This window comes from Callospermophilus lateralis, chromosome 9 (assembly GCF_048772815.1).
Source record: "Callospermophilus lateralis isolate mCalLat2 chromosome 9, mCalLat2.hap1, whole genome shotgun sequence".
In the NCBI taxonomy this organism is placed as follows: Eukaryota; Metazoa; Chordata; class Mammalia; order Rodentia; family Sciuridae; genus Callospermophilus; species Callospermophilus lateralis.
The window spans coordinates 89,789,899-89,809,744 of NC_135313.1; the positions used below are offsets into that span (position 1 = coordinate 89,789,899).

At 37.1% G+C, this 19,846-nt stretch overlaps 1 protein-coding gene across 1 annotated transcript in view; it reads right to left on the reverse strand.

The window, feature by feature from the left end:
* The window catches only part of Thsd7b (thrombospondin type 1 domain containing 7B), a 697,342-nt gene that overhangs the window by 476,664 nt on the left and 200,832 nt on the right, over positions 1-19,846 (reverse strand). Inside the window, exon 4 of the mRNA XM_076866252.2 lies at positions 19,673-19,842. Coding sequence (XP_076722367.2) covers positions 19,673-19,842 — 170 coding nt within the window. The remainder of the gene's footprint in view (positions 1-19,672; positions 19,843-19,846) is intronic.

The following is a 19,846-nucleotide window of genomic DNA, read 5'->3' on the forward strand; positions in this document are numbered from 1 at the left end:
TAGACTAGGCTTGTAAAAAATCGGAAGAAATCCCCCAAATGTGGAAGGGGTACTTAAAAAATTGTTGGTAAGAAAAGTAAGTGAAAGGATCATATGACTTCTGTTTCAGCAGAGAGAATAGTGAGATTACAAGGGTAAGAAGGGCAACAATAATTTAAAAGTCTAATATTTATTGAATATTTTTTCAATGGTACTGAGATACAAACTGTATATTACTATTTTACAGGATGCTTACAACAGCCCTGTGAGGCCAGTACTGTCATCAATCTTTCCTTTATGCTCAGAAGACACTGAGGTTCCTAATGTAAGTGCTTTTGTCTCTGCGGCAAAGCCTGCAGGGAAACAGCCAGAGTCACTGCATTCTGAGTGCAGAACCTGTCCTTGTAAGCACCATGCAGTCATTTACCTTTCAAACTCTCATTGTTGCTATTATTACTGAAATCCTGGGCTACACCTGAAAAGGTAGAAACTTGGAAAGCAGGAATCAAACTCTAAAGCAGGTAAGGAGATCATGTATAATAAACTGAGCCTCTTACTCTGGATCAATTATATCCCAGAAAACAAAGGGAATGTGTATAACCAAAGATTTACGTGCTGCTGAGACAAGAGAGGAGAGCACAAGAGTTGGCTTTATCCCACATTCAAGCCCTTGCCCCACGATGCTATGGAAACCTGGTCCTATGGCGAGGAGTTTGAGGATCCCCCAGAGTGCCATAGCTCAGCCAAGGTACCTCCAAAACTCCTCCAGGGTTCCACTCTGTCTGACCCAGATGCCTCTGTTTCTTTGGGACTCTATGGCACATTGGAACACAGCGTCCCTCACCTTCCCCACTAACCTTCACTGTAATTCCTGAAGGCACTGCCAAAAAGAGGACACTGGTTTAAGGTTGCCATAAAAAGGCTACATCACCTAAAAAGAAATTTGATACTTAGTGTCAGATCTTAGTGGTTTCTTCCCCTCACAGGGGATTACCATTCCTGGCCACTGGGAGGGATGAGGACTGCCTTCCCTCAGATGCTCTGGTCTGGATTAAGTGCAGAGGATTAAGTGCTCTGGATTAAGTGGTTAAGTGCATGCCCTCTAGAATCATAGATCTAAATCCTGGTCTGTCATTGCACCTTTATGCAAATTACTGCCACCTTGCTTTCTTGCTGAGTATGAAAGGGATGATGTTGTAGCTCACCCTACAGGGATGTTGCAACAATCTTCTGAGATGACTCATCTGAAGCAGCAATAAGGTATTTACATTTCACAGCAGTGCATTCCACAGAGTAAGCACTCAACAAATACTAGTTATCTGTGTTATTTCCAAGTTCTGAGAAATAGTTCTGCACTATCCAGTATGGTGACTGGTAGTCACATAACCACATATGGCTATTCAGCATTTGAAATGTGGCTAAACCACTAAGAGATGTGCTGCCAGTATAAAATATATACAAATATCAGTTCAAATAAATTTCAAATAATTTTAAAGGGAAATTAAAATATCATTGATCATTTACTGATTTTATGTTGAAGTGACAGTGAGTTGGATATATTATGTTAAATGAAGTATACTGTTAAATTATTTTTTAATGTGACTGTTAGGAAACTTAATATTACCTATGTGGTTCACATTTGTGACATCTTCAAAAGGAAGGTGTTGCTCCAAGTGATCTGCAGATTAACATCACAAGTACCTCCTGGGAGCTTATTAGAAATGCTTGTGAGAATGTGCCTCAGACCTAGTGACTCATAATCTTCATTTTTAAAGATTCCCAGGTAATTTATGTTGTACTTAGAATATGAAAAACATGATTTTAGAGGAATTATCAGTTAATTTCACAATGCTTTGCAGAAATGGGCTTTCTTTGGAATTCATTACATAGAGTTTAGGTTCCATTTGCCCAAACTCTTCCTTTTACAGACTGAACAACCTGAAAGACTATTAAAACCCCACTCTCCACCATCCCTCAAGGGAACTCTGTCCTTTCATTCTTTCAGGATGCTTTAAAGTAGAGTATGTGGGGCCTTACTACAATGAGGAATTGGGGTGAGGAAGTAGAAGGTCTAGACAAACCAATAGTGAACTTTTATTTTGAAAGGAAAAGAGGTAGATACCACAGTGCATTCAGCATGATAGTAACTGAAAGCAAAATGTTATTTTTAAATAGATAGTAACCACACAGAAAGAAAATCATACTTCGTTAAGAGATAATTAGAATTAATTAGGCATCCATTGTGATGAAAGAATATAAAAATATGACTAATGAAGCCAAAGTTGAAGAAGGGTGTTTGGTATTAAGAAAACATGAAGTACAGAATGGTTGTCTCTACATTTTTGAAGGAATTTATATAAAAAAATAGATTATTTTTTATGTAGCTTGTAAGCTCCAAATTGGAAGAAATGGATAAAAATGAGGCAACTTCATACAAGGGGAATTTCTGTGGAATAATTTAAACTTTGTAATGAATTCTTATCACTAGCATGCTGTTAGAGTCTGTAAACAAGTCTGGATGGCGCTTGACAAAATGCCAGAGGGAGTGGTTTGTGAAGTAACTCCAGCGGGCCATTAAGTGTGGAGATTCCTTATTGGTTGACTGCTGTATCGAGTTTATGCTAATTAAGATAAGCTGTGTGGAATGTATAAATATCGCTCCAGTCCTACAATAAACGGCTCCCACTCCTGCTGTATCAATCTACACAAGTTGTTCGTCACCCCCAGGTTAGTTTGCTGCAGCCGGACTGCAGCAGCATGCCACCTGAAATCATGCCCTGAGTCACTTCAAGGAGGAATTCACTATGTCTAGGAGACATCTGCACCAATCAATCCCCTTTCAAATTGTAAACATTAGGATTCCACCAAGGAATGGTCATTATAAGATTAATGTTATATTATACCATAACTTCTAGCCTTTACCAACATAAAAAAAAAAGGTAGGTTTGGAATTGATAATCCCTTAATTTTGGGCACAAGTAATAAAAAATTTGACAGTATGCAGTATGAACACAAGCAAGAAAGTTTCTCTACCCTGCCAATAGAAATGGTCTATTCCATTATTCTATGTTAAAAAAAATGTAACCAATGTAAATCAATGGTTGTGCAACTGAAGTGATTCTGCAATCTGTATATGGGGTAAAAATGGGAGTTCATATCCCACTTGAATCAAAGTGTGAAATATGATATATCAAGAACTATGTAATGTTTTGAACAACCTACAATAAAAATTAATTAAAAAAAAAAATGTAACCAAAGACTGACACTCACTCCTCACTCTCTCTCTCACACATACATATTCTCTCTCTCTCTCTCTCTCTCTCTCTCTCTCTATATATATATATATATATATATATATATATATATATATATATATATATATATGCTTTTCCTTACAAAAAGAGTTAGTTTTGGGAAGCAATTGGCATTATAGAATTATGGAGATTGAAATTATAATATAATTCAGCCCTTTGAACAAGGTACTTGGGTTACTTTATCTATTAATACGTAGCAATGAGTTAACCATATACTATTTTTCTTTTCAGTGATTGCCCCATTCCAGATCCTTTATACCAAGCTCACCTCCTCATACCCAATATTACTTATGTAATGTCACCCATCTGCCAGTTCTCTGCCCTTGCCTCTTGTTCCTCCTTTCCCTTGCTCCTCAAGACAAACCCCTCCCAACCTAGCTCCTTTGTTGACTTCTGAAGGACTTCTTGTTTTCCTGGCTGTGACAATCAAAAATCTCAGATATATTCTGCCATCTGTCATCTAATGCCACATATCAAGTATACCTGAATACAAATCTCTTTCAGTTCCTTCATCTCTGCTCAGAATGTTTACCCATATACTTGTTTGGAAACAAAATTAAAGTACTCAGAAATAGAATTATCTTAGAAGTTTGAATCCAACCACCCCATAATACAAATGGCTAAAATGCAGGTAATGAATACTTATAATGAATGATAAATGATATAAGGAAATCTCTGGGTAAAACTGAGCTTAAAGTATGACACGAAGTTCAAAATAAGACTCAAAAGAAAAGAAAGTTCCTTTAAGAAGTCAAACATCTGACAAGAAAAGAAGAGCAAAATGTGTTGATCTACAACAGGACCTAAATTATACTACACAGTTTCCCCCTCTAAGAAGGATAAAAGAGAAGTCAGCAACAAAGATTTAATACATGGAACTACAGAGTTCCAAAAGTAAGCTGATTGATGCATGGTATTTAGCTGCCACATCTTTTAGGCTTTGATTCCACCTGGAATGACTTGGAAATAGGATAAAAAATAATTATCTTTGTTTGTATAAAAGGTTACAGATTTTCAAGAATCTTTGACATAGAATTATCACAATAGGAGTTTTCTGCAGGGTCATAAAGAAAAAAGTCATGTGGATTATATAAGATATAAGGATCAACTAGGAAACAGAAATCCAGCAAGTCTTAGCTAAAAAGTAATTAGAGTTAGCAAGTCATTAAAAGCTTTGATGCTAAAGCCACAAACTCAACACTGAGCCCTCCCACCTAAAGTGATTTTCACTGGAAATACATTCTCATGGGAGCTCTGTGACTCCTGGGGCCACCTTCCAAGCTGTGAAACTTGAATAGTTGCTGAATTTATGAGAAGAAATTCCACAGTTTAGCTATTTACCAGAGTAAATTAGTGTGGGGGAAATATTAGTATAAGTTAATAGAAAAGGTACATATTTCACAGGCATTCGACTTTCAGGTCGTGTGTAATGGTGGAAAAGTGGACAAGGGTAAGAATTTTAAGGCATGGGTCTAAGGTCTGCAATGGATCCATTTTGAGAACTTATGCAGGTTTCAACTTCTGCAGGTCTCAATTTGCACATCTTCGGATAAAAGCATTAAATCGTATCAATTTTTCTAACATTCTCTATTGTATTATGTAAAATTTAACATTTTCAGGCTCAGTCTAGACTCAGAGGACAAGAATCTCAAGAAGAGCTCAGGAAGCAATGTGTTTGGTGAGTATCATAGGGTTATTTATTTCAACAGGAGTTGATAATTCCTGCTTAAGTGATAATTAAATTTTCTCTCTCCACTCCCCAACTCTTTAAACCTTAGTTAAAATTATACTTTGTCTTAACCTAAACAAATAAATGTAGAAAGATATTATTAAGTCAATAATTAGTTTATTTTAATGAAGTTATCAGATTTAGGAATGATAGTTTTTAAAGGTTGTAAGCTTTATCTAGTCAACCCTATACTAAAGCAGTCTCGTCAGGTTTACAGTATATTCTAACTAGCAGGGAAAGAAAATTATAGGATAAATTTGAGGGTGGTGGTTAATTGTGTGTAACATTCACACTGGGTGATATGGTATACATCTGTAGCCCCAGCTATTTGGGATACTGAGGCAGGGGGAATTCTCAAGTTCCGGGCCAGCCAGCTTGAACAACCTAGTGAGATACTTTCTGAAACTTAAAAATGAAAATGGCTGAAGATGTAGCTCAGCGTAGTGCGCCCCTTAGTTCAATCCAAATCATTTATTCAATGCCTTCTATGAGTTAATGCTGTAAAATAATATAAATAACACCTCTTACATGCATGCTACATTTAATCAATCAAACATTTTGGAGGATGTGGGTATTTTATTGTTTCATACGGTAGAAATGATGGTTGCTGATTATAATTGGAAAATCAGCAGTTGACTCACTATATGTAATTATCACAGGTATAGTTTTCATGCACAGACTGTGTGCATGTGTTATTGAAAGACAAAACTCTCTGGGTCTGTCATATATATATAAGGCAACACTTATTGTGTTCATAGATACAGACAGCTTTTGTTTCAGACTACCATCTCAAAAATGTCTGTATAACAAATGGGCTTGGGGCCAAAGGTTGGGCAGGTGTGCTTCAAGCCCCAAATCCCAGGGTTCCTCTTTTGTCTCACATCACTGTGTGTGCATGCATTTAGGGCTTTCATTGAATTTTACTGTTGGAACTTGGATTCAAGAAACTGGTATAAATGATGACACTTTGACAGAACTTTGAGTAATAAATATCCCTTTCTCCCTGACATAGGTACCTTTGCTTCTACCAATATCTATGCAAAAGCCATAGATTAACATGTTAGCTCATCAGTAGGGTAATATCTTAGACTCTTTGAAGTTCTTGACATGTGTGAATAGTAGTTATTCACATCTGAATTTACAAAGAGTCAATACAGTAGTTTTGTACAATTCCCTTAGAATCAGCTGTTTCTCAACTGTCTGTGTTCTAAGAAACCCTGGAGATTGATTTTACAACTATCCATTTCAATTGCTTGACCTAGCCCTGGGAAATTCTTTGAAAAGTGCAAATTTTTTTTCGTGAATTCTATTATACCTATTCTTGCATCCTTACCTTTACCACTTTTTCTGTATCAAACTGTTGCAAAAGAATGCTTCTTAAGTCATGTTCTGAAAACTTCTTGCATTAAAATCAACTGAGATGCTGACTTGCAAATTCCTAATGCAGTACTTCCACGTTTGTTACAAATCAGTTCTGAATGCACCCCACAGCTGAAGAACTCAGAGTAGTATCTTGTTCTCAGAGATAAAGGAGCACATCTTATATATACCTCATATCACAAGCCAGGCAATAAAACGTCCAGGCCAATTCCCGAGTCATGCTCTACTGGCTCCTAAACATTTTTAATTTTATATCTTCCCAGAGAGAACAGGTTACATAATCGCATTACAGGAAGAAACATTCCTGTTGGATCATATTATAACTCTAATTTTACAGATGAGGAAGCTGAAGGGTTTTTTTCATTTTAATAGAAAATTCAAAGGACATATTCTTTCCCTTTCCAGGATGCTTATTTAATCTGGCCTCCAAAAAATAGTATTTACCTACCTGGAATACAAGATTCATCATATAATACTCATGTAATTTGTTCGGGTGTCCAAATTGACTTTGGTTTGTGATATTTAAGGTTCATTTGTTCATCCCTGTATCTTAAAAAATCTGGCAAGGTGCCAAGCATTTAGAAAGGCTATAATAAACAGGTGAATACCTGATAAAGAAAAAAATAATAATAATATCTGTGCTTTTTGAATACTTACTATTTCTTAGTCACTGTGCTATGATTTTTCTCTCCTTTAAAATGGGATCATCCTGAAACTCTATTGTGTGTGTGTGTGTGTGTGTGTGTGTGTGTATAAAATAACTGGAGAATTGGAGGCTTATAGAAGCTTTGTGACTTTCCCAACATCACAAGCTGGAAATGTCAAACCTGGCAATCCCCACTTCAAAGCCTAAGGTCTTAACCATTAAGCAAATCGAACCTCTGTACACTTATATTACACAGCAAAATCCATAAAGTCACAATGACTGCACTCCTGTTAACTTTAAGGAATCCCATTTATTTCTCAAATATATTTTTTTAAAAAAAAGCATTTTGAATGAGCAGAATTTTGGCCACCCCAAGATGTCCAAATCTTAACTACCTGGAACCTGTGAATATCTTAGATTACTTGGCAAAGGGGCATTAAAGTTTCAGATGGAATTAAGGTTCTAATAAAGTGACCTTTGGATAAGGGTATTATCCTATCCTGGATTATCTAGGTGGATCCAACGTCATTGCTTTTTAAATGGAAAAAGAAGGCAGAAGAATTAATTGGACATGAGTTTCCTATCCTGTATAGGAACACACAACCAGGGTAACTGCATATCATGTACAACCATAAGAATGGGATCTAAACTAGAGTAAGTCATACTTCATATATATAAAACAAGTCAAAATACACTCTACTGTCATGTTTATCTAAAAATAACAACATCAACAAAAACAAAACAAAATAACAACAACAACAAAAAAAATAACTCCACAAGGGCAACCTTTAAAAGATGGGAGCAGATTCTCCCCTAGGGCCTCCAAAAAGAATGCAGCAGTGCTCCAATCTTGACTTGGGCCCAGTTAATCCCAGTTTGAACTACAGTACTCCATAACTATAAGATAATAAAGTTTTATTGTTTTAAGTCATTAAATTTGTGTTAATTTGTTATAGCAGAAATAGGAAGCCAACATAGGGGTGTAACAGAAAATGCCTGTAGAAGAGATAACTAGCTGCCCCTCAAAGATCCATGCTTCCTTCCTAAAGAGCAGAGTCAGTGGTAGAAAGGGGCTACCCTGCAAATGCCATAATTTTATTCTTTTAATGCTGAGTAATATTCCATTGTGTGTGTGTGTGTGTGTGTGTGTGTGTGTGTATATATATCACAGTTACTTTATCCATTCATCTATTGATGGGCATCTAGGTTGGTTCCACAGTTTAGCTATTGTGAATTCAGCTGATATAAACATCAGTGTGGCTATGTCATGATTTTAAGTCCTTTGGGTATATACTGAGGAATGGGATAGCTGGATTAAATGGTGGTTCCATTCCATGTTTTCTAAGGAATCTCCACACTGTTTTCTAAAGTGATTGCACTAAATTTACAGTCCCACCAGCAACGTACGAGTGTCCCTTTCCCCCCACATCTTCTCCAACACTTATTATTGTTTGTATTCTTGATGACTGCTATTCTGACTCGGATGAGATGAAATGTCAGTTTTGATTTACATTTCTCTAATTACTAAAGATGTTGAACATTTTTTAATATATTTGTTGATCGTTTGTGTATCTTCTTCTGAGAAGTTTCTGTTTAGTTCCTTAGCCCATTTATTGATTGGGTTGTTTTTTGGTATTAGTTATGACATTTGCAGGTAAATGTATAGATTTGGAGAATATTATGCTAACAAAGTAAGCCAATTCCTCAAAACTAAAGGCTGAATGTTATCTCTGATAAGTAGATACTAATCTATGATGAGGGGGCCTGGGAAGAATGAAGGAACTTTGGATTGGGCAAAGGTGAGGGTAGAGAGGGTTGTGAGGGTAGGAAAGATGGTGGAATAAAATGGACATCATTACCCAAGGTACATGTATGATTGCATGAATAGTGCATCTCTACATCGTATACAACCAGAGAATTAAAATGCTGTGCTCCATTTGTGTATGATGAATTGAAATGCATTCTGCTGTCATGTACAACTAAGTAGAACAAATTAAAAATAATAATAAAAAAGAAAGTGGCTACCTTGCTATGGGCCACAGTTTCCTGCCCTGACTCTTCTGCACTGAGTTGAGTCACAATAAAGAATCTCCTCAGTGGACCACCTAAGTGTATCAGTCTTGAATCAAGACATTTACATTCTGGTGTGTGATCTTCCTGCTCTCTACTGCCTGGGTGACACAAGTCTGGCAAAAAATGGAAAATCATGCACCAAAACTTTAACTAACTTGCTCAAGGCCTCTCAGTATGAGTTGGAACAGAATGATAGAAAGGGTGAAATAAACTAAGCTGGAGAGGTAGGCAGACCAAATCATACATGGCCCTATGAGTAATGTTAAGAAGTTTGAGTTCAAGGGAAAGCACTGAAATAACTTTGCACAATAATGTTACACTTGGAAGATGCCTATGGCAGGAATGTGGAGAAGAAAAACAGTAACAACTAATACTTAGTAGTTACAATAGTGCTTATTATATAAGGTTCTGTTGTAAGTGATGTGTGTGGTATGTGTTCATTTACTTCTTACAGCATTCTTATGTGCCAGGGATTATCATTATGTCCATTTTACAGATGAGGAAACTAAAGGATAAAAACAGACTAACTTGTACAAAATCATACAGCTTATAAGTGATGGAGGCTCCGCACAGGTTAGCCTGTCTGCAGAGCCTTGTGCTAAGCACAAAAACCATGCCCCACTGTATTTAGGAAGGAGTAAGAACAGAAGGAGACAAATCAGTTAGGAAACTACTATTGCAGTCCATATTAAACAAAACAGTGCTAGAAGTGGAAGGAGATGGAAATTAAATGAAGATGATAAACACATTTTATTTGTAGGTAAAATAAAAAGAACTTAGTGATGAGCTGAAGGCAGGTAAAGGCATCAGTGATGGTGAGGGTATTTCCTAGTCTTTTAGCTGAGTGTGTGGCAGAAAGACATCATTCCACAAATTTTTAAACCCTGGATGAACCTCTGATACGAGCATGGCAAAGACAGGGAAGAGTCGAATGAAGGTAACACTGAATTAAAAATGCCTGTAGATCATTCAAATCAAAAGGCTGTGTGCAAGAATGATCTTGAGCCTAGAAAGCTTTGGGACAACTGGGTCAAACCAGAGGTCTCTAACACAAATACTATCCTAGAAAAGCAAGTATTAGCTGGGCGTGGTGTTGCACACCTGTAATCCCAGTGTTTCAGGAGGCTGAGGCAGGAGGATCACAAGTTCAAAGCCAGCATCGAAAATTTAGCAATGTCCCCAAGCAACTCAGCAAAACCCTCTCTCTAAATAAAATATAAAAAAGGGCTAGGAATGTGGCTTAGTGGTTAAGTGCCCCTGGGTTCATTCCCTGTTACAAAATAAAACAAAACAAAATATAAAAGCAGGTATAAAGGGAAACAAATTCAAGTGGCCCACTGAATTACATATAGTATATTTAGAAATTGCCATGAAAGTAGATTTCAAGAGTTCTCACCACAAAAACAGATATGTATGTGAGCTGATGCATACCTCAAAAAGCTTGATGTTGTTATTCAACATTCATTAATGTATGCATAAAAAAGAAACATGTCATACACCATAAATATATACAACTTAGTTGCCAATAAAAAAGGAAAGAATTAAAATAAAATGAGCTACAATTATGTATCTCCTTCTAAGATGCACAAATCTTGTACTTAGAAGTACCATCACAAGTCAGCTGGTTTCCTAGCTTTCCTCTTGATGTAGAAATCCATCACTTCTAAAGTGTGATGGCCAGAGGACAGACAGAGTCACTTAACTAAGCTTAAACACATGGAAATCTCAACAAATGCCTAAAATCTAATGAGAAGTTTAAATCAGAGCTTAGGGGGAAAATGTGTTAAATATGGGCTGGGGATGTGGCTCAAGTAGTAACGCGCTCGCCTGCCATGCACCGGGTGCTGGGTTTGATCCTCAGCACCACTTAAAATAAAATAAAGATGTTATGTCCACCGAAAACTGAAAAATAAATATTAAAAAAATTCTCTCTCTCTAAAAAAAAAAAGAAAGAAAAGAAAAAGAAGAAAAAGAAAATGTGCTAAATAGAATATTGTGAATGCTAAAGCTTTCCTGCAGAAAGGTTTGGGCAATAAGTGTCTATTTATTCCACATCCTACTTTGCTAGTGAATTCACATATTCAACAAGGCTAGAGGAACAGATTTGGAAACAATCACTTACTGTCAGAAATTCCATTGCCAAAAAGAACACCATTACCTCTTGGCTCGGTGTTCAAGAAAAATCCAGGCCAGCTAGGAAAATGAAGCTGAGTGAGACATTCAACTAAAGATTGTAAATGTAATCTCAGCACGTTTACCCAAATGTAGTTTTTCTACCCTGCAAAAGAGAACCTAACTGTTCTCTCTCCCTACCCTCTGTGGTACTGGGTATTGATCCCCGGGCCTTGCACATGCTTTAAAAATGCTTTGCCACTGAGCATCATCCCTAGCTCCCTGAACAGTTCATTAATGAAGTGCAGGTGTATGTGAACAATGGAATGAAGAGGAAACTGTCTTAAATTAAAAAGTGAATGCCTAAAATTGAATGGTAAGACTGTGGGCAGGAGAATATATTCATTTATTCAGGAAATATCTACTGAGTTTTTATCTACCTTTTGCCAAGCAATGTGCTAAGTGCTGTGAAGTCTACCACAATTACTAAAATTGTTCTTGCTCTCAAGATTTCTACAAGGTGAAAGAAGGAGAGAGGGGAAGAAATGGTAATACTGGATTATGAGGAAGAAGTAATATATAAAATAAGAATAAAAAATGAAGTTAAGGAATAGAAAAGAGAAGTGAGATAGAGGAAGAGAAGGAAGTCTTACTATTTACAGCTTCCGCACTCCTTTGGGCCCATATCATGTACCATTTATTGTAATAAATCATATAAAACAGTGTCTCTCATTCTTTACTTTGATACATATTCATCATGTTTTGCTGTAGCCAAAGTCCTCTAGAAAGCAGAGCCTACAATGAGACCCTGGTGATAATACTTTATTTGGGAAGCACAAGGCCAAGCGGAAGTGGCAGTGAGGAAATAGTAGGAACAGAACAGAAAATAGGAGGCTGAGTGCATAATGTGTTATAGTGCTATCATTTCACACCAAATCACCACCAAGTTATATAACAAGTTCATGGTAGATCTGTGTTTGGGGCAAGAAAGTATGTTCCTGTAAAAAGTACAAGAAGAAATCCATATCAGAATAATATGCAGATACACTGGGAGTATTGGGGCTCCCCCTGGATCTTGTTTCCTATTGGCCCAGGCTCACTCCACTGGGAGCCACATTACCTACACTTCCAAGTTGATATCTCCCAGACTGGAACATCCAGCACCTTGGCTGCTTCTCAGGAGGCCAGGTCCCAGACACCACCATGTGCTGGTGTATCCAAGTATGAAAGTGAATAGGTATTCCTGTGCTTGTAGAGTATCAACCAGAAAAAAGAAAAAAGAAAGAACAAATGTGGTGAAAGGAATACTATGAGGTACATAAAACTTGGATTCAATACAAACATTACTATTTCAAGATTCTGTGTCAGGTACACAGATGTGGCCCTTGATCTCATAAACCTGTAAAGCTTCCTGGTGAACAGTATACACAGTGACAATGAGTGAGATAAAGAGCTATGACAGTGGAAGAGCAGAGATAATCTATGTCATCTCATAGAGTTCCCACAAGAAAAGACTTCTAAGAAGAAAAGCTTAGTAAGGTAATAAGCCTGAGCCAGGGAGTGAGTTTGCAAGGGTGGAGTAAACAATGGACATCTCAGGATAATGGGCAGTGGACAGAGAGCAACTGGCTACAAAGACCTAGAGCACTAGAAAGGTTCAGCATCAGAGTTAAGGTGACAGACAAGAATGAAGAAGGTAATAGTTCAGGTCCTACCTTCCCATCACCATAAAGCTTAAAGTCAGAGTCTACCCATCCACCTATTGAGCCTAAATCACAGCCCCTGCCTTCACCCACCTTATATTTATGTCCAGTTTGAATATGAGTTTCATTCTAAATGTGCACTATGATATTCCACCTTTGTGTCTTTCTGTACATGCTTCATTGAACTCTTATCTAAACCAGGCCCTTTCTTTAAAGACCAGGTAAAAACTTTCTTCTCCTCAAACATAACCTATGTCTTTCTGACCTCCACTGGCTTAAACTCTCCTTCCCTCAAAATCTTTTTTTTTTTTTTTCCCTTCAAGGAACTTATTTCTATAGTTATTGGTTTAACTGTCTCATCACCCCTCCTAGGCTACTCAAGAAATCAAAAGCAACACTGACAGAAATAAACAACATTAGACCATTAATCGGTTTTCTCAGGAAAACAACAGAGGAATATATTTACCTCTGCAAATTATTTCAAAATGTTGTCATGGGCCATTTTCCACAAACCATTTCCATCACTTCATGCTCCTCATATCTTCTCTTTCATCTCATTCCATTCTAGCAGTTCTAGACAACCTGGTCTTGGCATGGCTGATATCCAGATAGCAGATCGTGCTTATTTGTTTAATAGTAAAGCAATTCCTTTCTTAGCACTACCCGAAAGCAAGAGGAATTCAACAAAACTCAACATACTATTCTCTCATCTTGAGATTTTTGTTTGCTTTTTACATGCTGGGCACTGGCACTTGGGAATACAAAGAAGAAGGAAACCAATTGTGACCTTCATAGGCCCTGATGGCATAATGGGTAACAAAGACAATAATATTAATGGTTAGAAACCAGGCAGAAACTGATGTGTTACTGCAGAAGTATGGACTCAGTGCTGCAAGATTAGGAAAGCTGAAATATCAGTACAAAACCACGGGGAAAATCCAAACTCATATCTAGTTTTAGGTCCTTGACAACCTCCTCCATGATACCACATGCTTTGATTTCCATAACACATAGTTTTGAAATATTAACTTAGCTGTGTTAATTATGAAGACATATATAACACCTTGTGCAAAGGAGAACATCTGTTTTTCCTCTTTAGAAAATCAAATTAAGCGGGATCCACGTGTCATCAAAGAAGGCTCTTTTTCCACAAACCATTTATGTTTTTAAGAAACAACCCCTACTCAGCCTAAGACAGTCTCTCAAATACTGTGCCTCTGTCATCTGTACAGGGAAACTCTCTCCTGCTCTCATTTAAATCATGTAAATTACACCTTGAGTTAAATAAATTAGGAAAATTTAATGTCAAGAACTACCTGATAATTTAATGAATGCTTACAGTGGTAATTCTCCAATATTTTTTCTAAGCATAGGAAGTCAATAAACATTTTTATATTACACTAATATAATTTTATTATACTTGATTTAAAAAAATCACTAAACTTTTCTCCCCTAAATTTTTCTCAGTTTTAACTCTTTTTCAGAGAATATTTAAACTATATTCATCTATATATTTGCATCTATGTATATCTTACATTGCTTGTGTTTGCCTTTGAAATAGAATAGGGCTTAAAAAATAGAATACACATTATTGCTTACACCAGATGTTCTATTTCTCTCATTTACAGAAAACTTAGGCAATAAGTTCACCCACAGTCATCTGTGGCAGGGTGACATTGTAAGTGTTCTTCTCAAAAAGAAGGAGATGGAATCAATCCTATAAATCTTGAGCATCTGTGCAGCTAGGATCCTATACCAATAACCAAATTTTCAAAGCCCTAAATTTAATCCTATATAGTTTGTAGGTTTAAGATATAAGTTGAGAGATAACATAGCCCAATGGAAAAGTCCTAGAGGTTATCCTTTTCCCTCCTCCTCCCTCATTTCTTCCTCCTTTCCTCTTCCCTTCTTTTTATTAAGGACAAGGAACAACCACCTGGCTTCAAATGCCTCCCCTACTTCCATCACTACCTGCTTCATTATGAGAAAAGGTAGAGAGAGAGAGGAAGAGGAAGAGGGGGATAAAGGGAGAGGGAGAGGGAGAGGCAGGAGAGAGAGAAGAAGAAGGCGGGGTGTGGAGAGAAGCCTCTTGATAATTACCTTCTAGTTCCCTTTGCTGACTTTTGCTACATCCATGATCCCTATAATTGAGGATGTTTCCAAGGAGGAATGTTGCTAGCCAAGAGCCTTATCTCTCTTGGCCTCATGTGAATTGTCATCAAGTATCCTGCTGTTAATTAGCAAAGGTTATTTCATTCCGTTATCTCTGCTTTTCTGCTAACAGAAAGTGAGAGAAAATGCTACCACTCCCTTTAAAGGGTCTCATTTCTCCTCTCAGGTTGACAGGAAGGAAAGTCCTCAGCTCACCACTTTCCTGACACCTTATTCTCACACCCAAATGATATTATTGACTTTAAAATCAATTTCTAAAGACAGGTATAGGACATTCCCAGTCTCTCAAATGATGATGGAATATCTTTTCCAATTGCCCCTTAAGCAATCCGTTCATCTGTTCAAACTGTAAATTACGTTATTTCAAATCTCAAAATATTACTGGATAATCAGATAAGTTTTCAAATAGGACATGACTACTCATGAGAATAATCTTCCTGGCAGTTTTACATACTTATATATAGATAAGCATAAGACATTTCTTTCCTGATGGGGGTAAAGGCTGTAATAGGCACCCACACTCTCAAAAAATGGATTATTACCTTGTGAATAGCACAGGCAGCCATGTTTTCCTGTGCCCTCGTGGCTTCCTTCTTTTCTGAGTTCTTCTCCCACCAGTGGGTATACCCACACTGAATGCAGGCATCTCCAGTCCTATCTATATGCTCTCTCATACACACTTAAACATTTTTTCTTATTGATCCTCTGGACTTCCTAGAATCACTGCCTCCTCTTTGAAACATTATCTCTAGGCATCATTAAATGGTTTTAGCCATACGATATAGGCAGTGATCACAAGACTTAAGACACAATAGCTTAATTATCAGGAAAACTGTTTTTCCAATTAAAAACTAGCAAATTATAGAAGGTCGCCTTTATAGAAGCAGTGCATGGCACACAGCATAAAACATAGTACGGGACATTGGTACGTGACAAATTGTTTGGGGGACAGATAAAAAAAAGAATGATTATCATCTATTTTAACTTACCAAATCACCATAGTGCCTACAATGGATTGAATTATGAATAGTACAAACATTTAAGTGGCTGATAAAACTTCCTTCCAAGTCAGAATTCAAACCTAAAATACGATGTCTTCCTACAACACCTAGCATTCCAGGACATGTCCCTCGTCTGCTTGTGTTCTCCCTTCACACCAACTCTGGGCCAAGCCTGATGAAGACAGCCCTAGTGGGGTAGAGGAGGTGACCAGTTAATTTAACAAACAGTTCAAAGCTGCTCCTTAGGAGTATCACTCCTAAAATAGCTATGTTTATTTGATGCCAAATAATGAATGTGAAATATATAAATGTGTGTGTCTGATATATATAAACATAAACATTTTATTACACACACACACACACACACACACACACACACACACACACTTCCATATTTGTTGATATTCCAGGCTCTGGGAAACATTGTTATAAATAGAATAAATTTGCCCTAGTCTTTATTAGATTTTGAAGATATGTCTCACATGTTACCTTCTGAGAATGATTCTTGAATGCAGACTGAGTGGCTTTAATTTTATTTGAGAAAAGAGCAAGAAGATAGTGGTCTTACCATATCCAAGATGCTAGATTTATAGGTAAGTATCCACTTTTGCAGATGCCCCTAAGTTATAAAACAACAACTGGCAAACAAAATCATAAGTACTCCTCATTTCATTCTCAATGCTATTGACTTTGCTTATACTACTGGTAATACTTCTCTTATGTGTTGTTACAGGATTATTTTGGTTGCATTTAAAATAGCACATGATCACTGAAGGACAGTTTCAGGTAAATATTTCAAAAAGTATCAAAACATTGTTCTGCAAACACCACGAATGAGGTCTAAAGGGGACAGGCAACCCCCAAAATAAGTCATTTATGAACCACATCAACATCATGATTCATCCTCAGGATCCAGGCTAGCTTAAGAAATTTGAAACAGTTGGGAATCAGCATTCTTTTTCATTCTGGCATCTGGAATTTTATTACATTCTAATGCATGAGAGAACCATGAAAATAGAGTTTTGTCTTTTCTTCCCAAAATTGTGGATTCCTCTAAGGTTAGGGTCTTGGAATGCATATAGCTAACCTACAGTGGATGGGCAAATGTTATAAGGAAAGAAAGATAAGCAATTATATTCCAGGGAGTCAACACAGAGAATAACTGAGTCTAAGGGAAAATTAACCCTGTGGTGAAGTCATCTATGATTAAGAAAGGACTTTCTGAAATCAATGCTACAAAAATGCCTTCTTCCTCCGTAATTTAAAATAATAATAGTTTTTAAAAGTTGATCACAGAAACTGAAATGCAAAACATGGCATCAATTTTGACCTTTATTACATTAGCAGAAAGGGTCAGAAAATTAAAATGCTGCCTATTTCATTTCTCAAACCCTCAGCTGGCCTCTTACAGCAGGAACTCAATTGTTCTCTTGATTTTATCTTGGGCCAAGAAGAAATTCCATGTTGCCAGTTTTGTCATGAAACAATCTAGAAATGATAACAGGAAGAAAGGAAAGCATTTAAAAGAAAGGAATAGCTGGGCACAATAGAGAACCCTGTAATTTCAACCACTTAGGAGGCTGAGGCAGGAGGATGGCAAATTTGAGGTCATTTGGGGCAACTAAGTGAGGCTTAATTAATTGATGTAATAGTCGAATAACCCTCAGTTTTACTTGCACAAAAGAGCAAAATAAAGACTTTGATAACAACTACAAAGTTGAGTAGTAAGCTCTAGCATGAGTTTAATGTGACCATGCCAATATGGTTTTACTCACTGCATTCAACACTGTTCAGGAGTTCATGGTCATGATACACAGTGATGCGTTTACATCTTGGCTTCTCATTAGACCTCCTCTTCCTGAGAACTGGGCTATCAGACTGAGAGATTTGAAGTACTTTGTTTCCATGTTAACCCTGGTACTAATTTTGAAATATGCACTAGGCTAAGATATTTTCCTCTTTTTTGGATGCCTGAAGCAGATAGGCTGCTAAACCTGTAAGTAATCCCCGTTCTTTATTATTTGTCCCGCACCGTGCAGCACCTAATTTCCAAGTCTAAGATACCACTTTTCTACTTTCTTCCTAATTGCAATCTTTCTGCCCAGTATGTTTCAATTAAGAGAGTTGGAAATACTAAAGTAAAAGAAACTTAGAAACTTAGGTGATCCATAAGAAACTTTCAGAAGATGCAAATTTCAATGCATGATTCAACACTGAACCTGAAAATAGATAGGTAGGCTATAAAAAATCAATTCTACATTTAAAAAAAATTTATGTGTCCCTCCTAGAAGATTCTGGAACTATAGATTGTAATAAAAGGGAAGAAAAGAGGAGATGGGATGCAAAGACCATCAAAGTTTGACAAAATAACCTAGAGTATTTTATCTAAATCCGGCTTCTCCAAATTCAGAGAAGTAAGCAAAGTCATGCTTTGTATTGAAATAGAAAGTAAGTCGTCACTTTCCAAAAGTGAATTTAGAGAAGAAAGAAAATATAGCTACTATGATTTATAACGCTGGTCCCACAAGTGCAGATCTGTAAATTTAATTATTGAAGCAAAATGCTAAGGAGTCTATAAAAATCGTGATACAAGGTGACCATCTATTTCTACAACTCTGAGAGTCCATACCACAAAAGTATCTAGTATAAAAAGGTTTACACAAGAGAAGGAATGCATCCACTTATTAGAGAAAACATTTAGGGCTTTGGTTCTTTGGGACTGTCTTACTTCACTTGGCATGATATTCTCCATCTCCAAATAAATAAATAAATTAAATTAAAGGCATGCTTTACCACATCAAGAAAGCTTCACCTTCCATCCTAAACAAAGTCCACAGCGTAAGGGTGCACTCATGCTCGGCAAGTTCAAGGAAACATCTTACCTTTACCAATTCTGTATAGGCCCTGCCCATATTCTCCAACGTGGCTGGAAGAGGCCACACATTTTTCTAGGATAGAAGTATTGCTGCCCGTGCTTGGCTTTTTAATCCATTGACCTGCCTAAATTGAAGCAGGTTTCCCAGACTCTACATGCTATCACTCACCTAAACTTTGCAACAAAGGGACTAGTGCTGAGGTTGTATCTGTCTAAGAGAGAGTTTTATATGGAGAAAGCTACTCCTCCACTTCCCCTTCTTTTGTTTTACAAACATTTTTTTTATAAAAAGTGGCTCTTTGACACTTGAAAGGGATATGCCTGTAGAAATTTGCACACTCACAAAATTTAAAAAAAAAATACTCTGAGGAGAAAAACAAATGCTATTCATTCATTACCAATAGTCTCACTTGAGCACACCCATCTCTTAGCATGTAGAATCCATTTACACTACACACCTTTGATACTTCTGTTCTCTTAAATTTCACAACAAACCTTTGATGAGAGTTGTTATCATTCCTATTGTTTAACTATTCCCCAATTGAGGGAATAGTTGCAAATGGTCAACAAAACAAATATTAAGTTTTTGAATGCTAAGGGTCCATTTATCAAGAAGACTAGGACATGGTGTTGGAGATGATTTCCCTTCCAACCAGCAGCACCATCTATCCAGGAACTGGCTGCCTACCTTCCTTGGCCCTCTGTGCAGTGGCTGCTGTTGTGCTCTGGGCACAGTACACCTCCCGGGTCTGGATCCCACCGCCGCAAACAGGTCCTGTCACATGCCAATGGGGGTCCTGCTGCTCCAGGAGGGGAGAGACTTGGCATTCTTTCCACTCAGAGGTTCTCCAGGAATACCTGT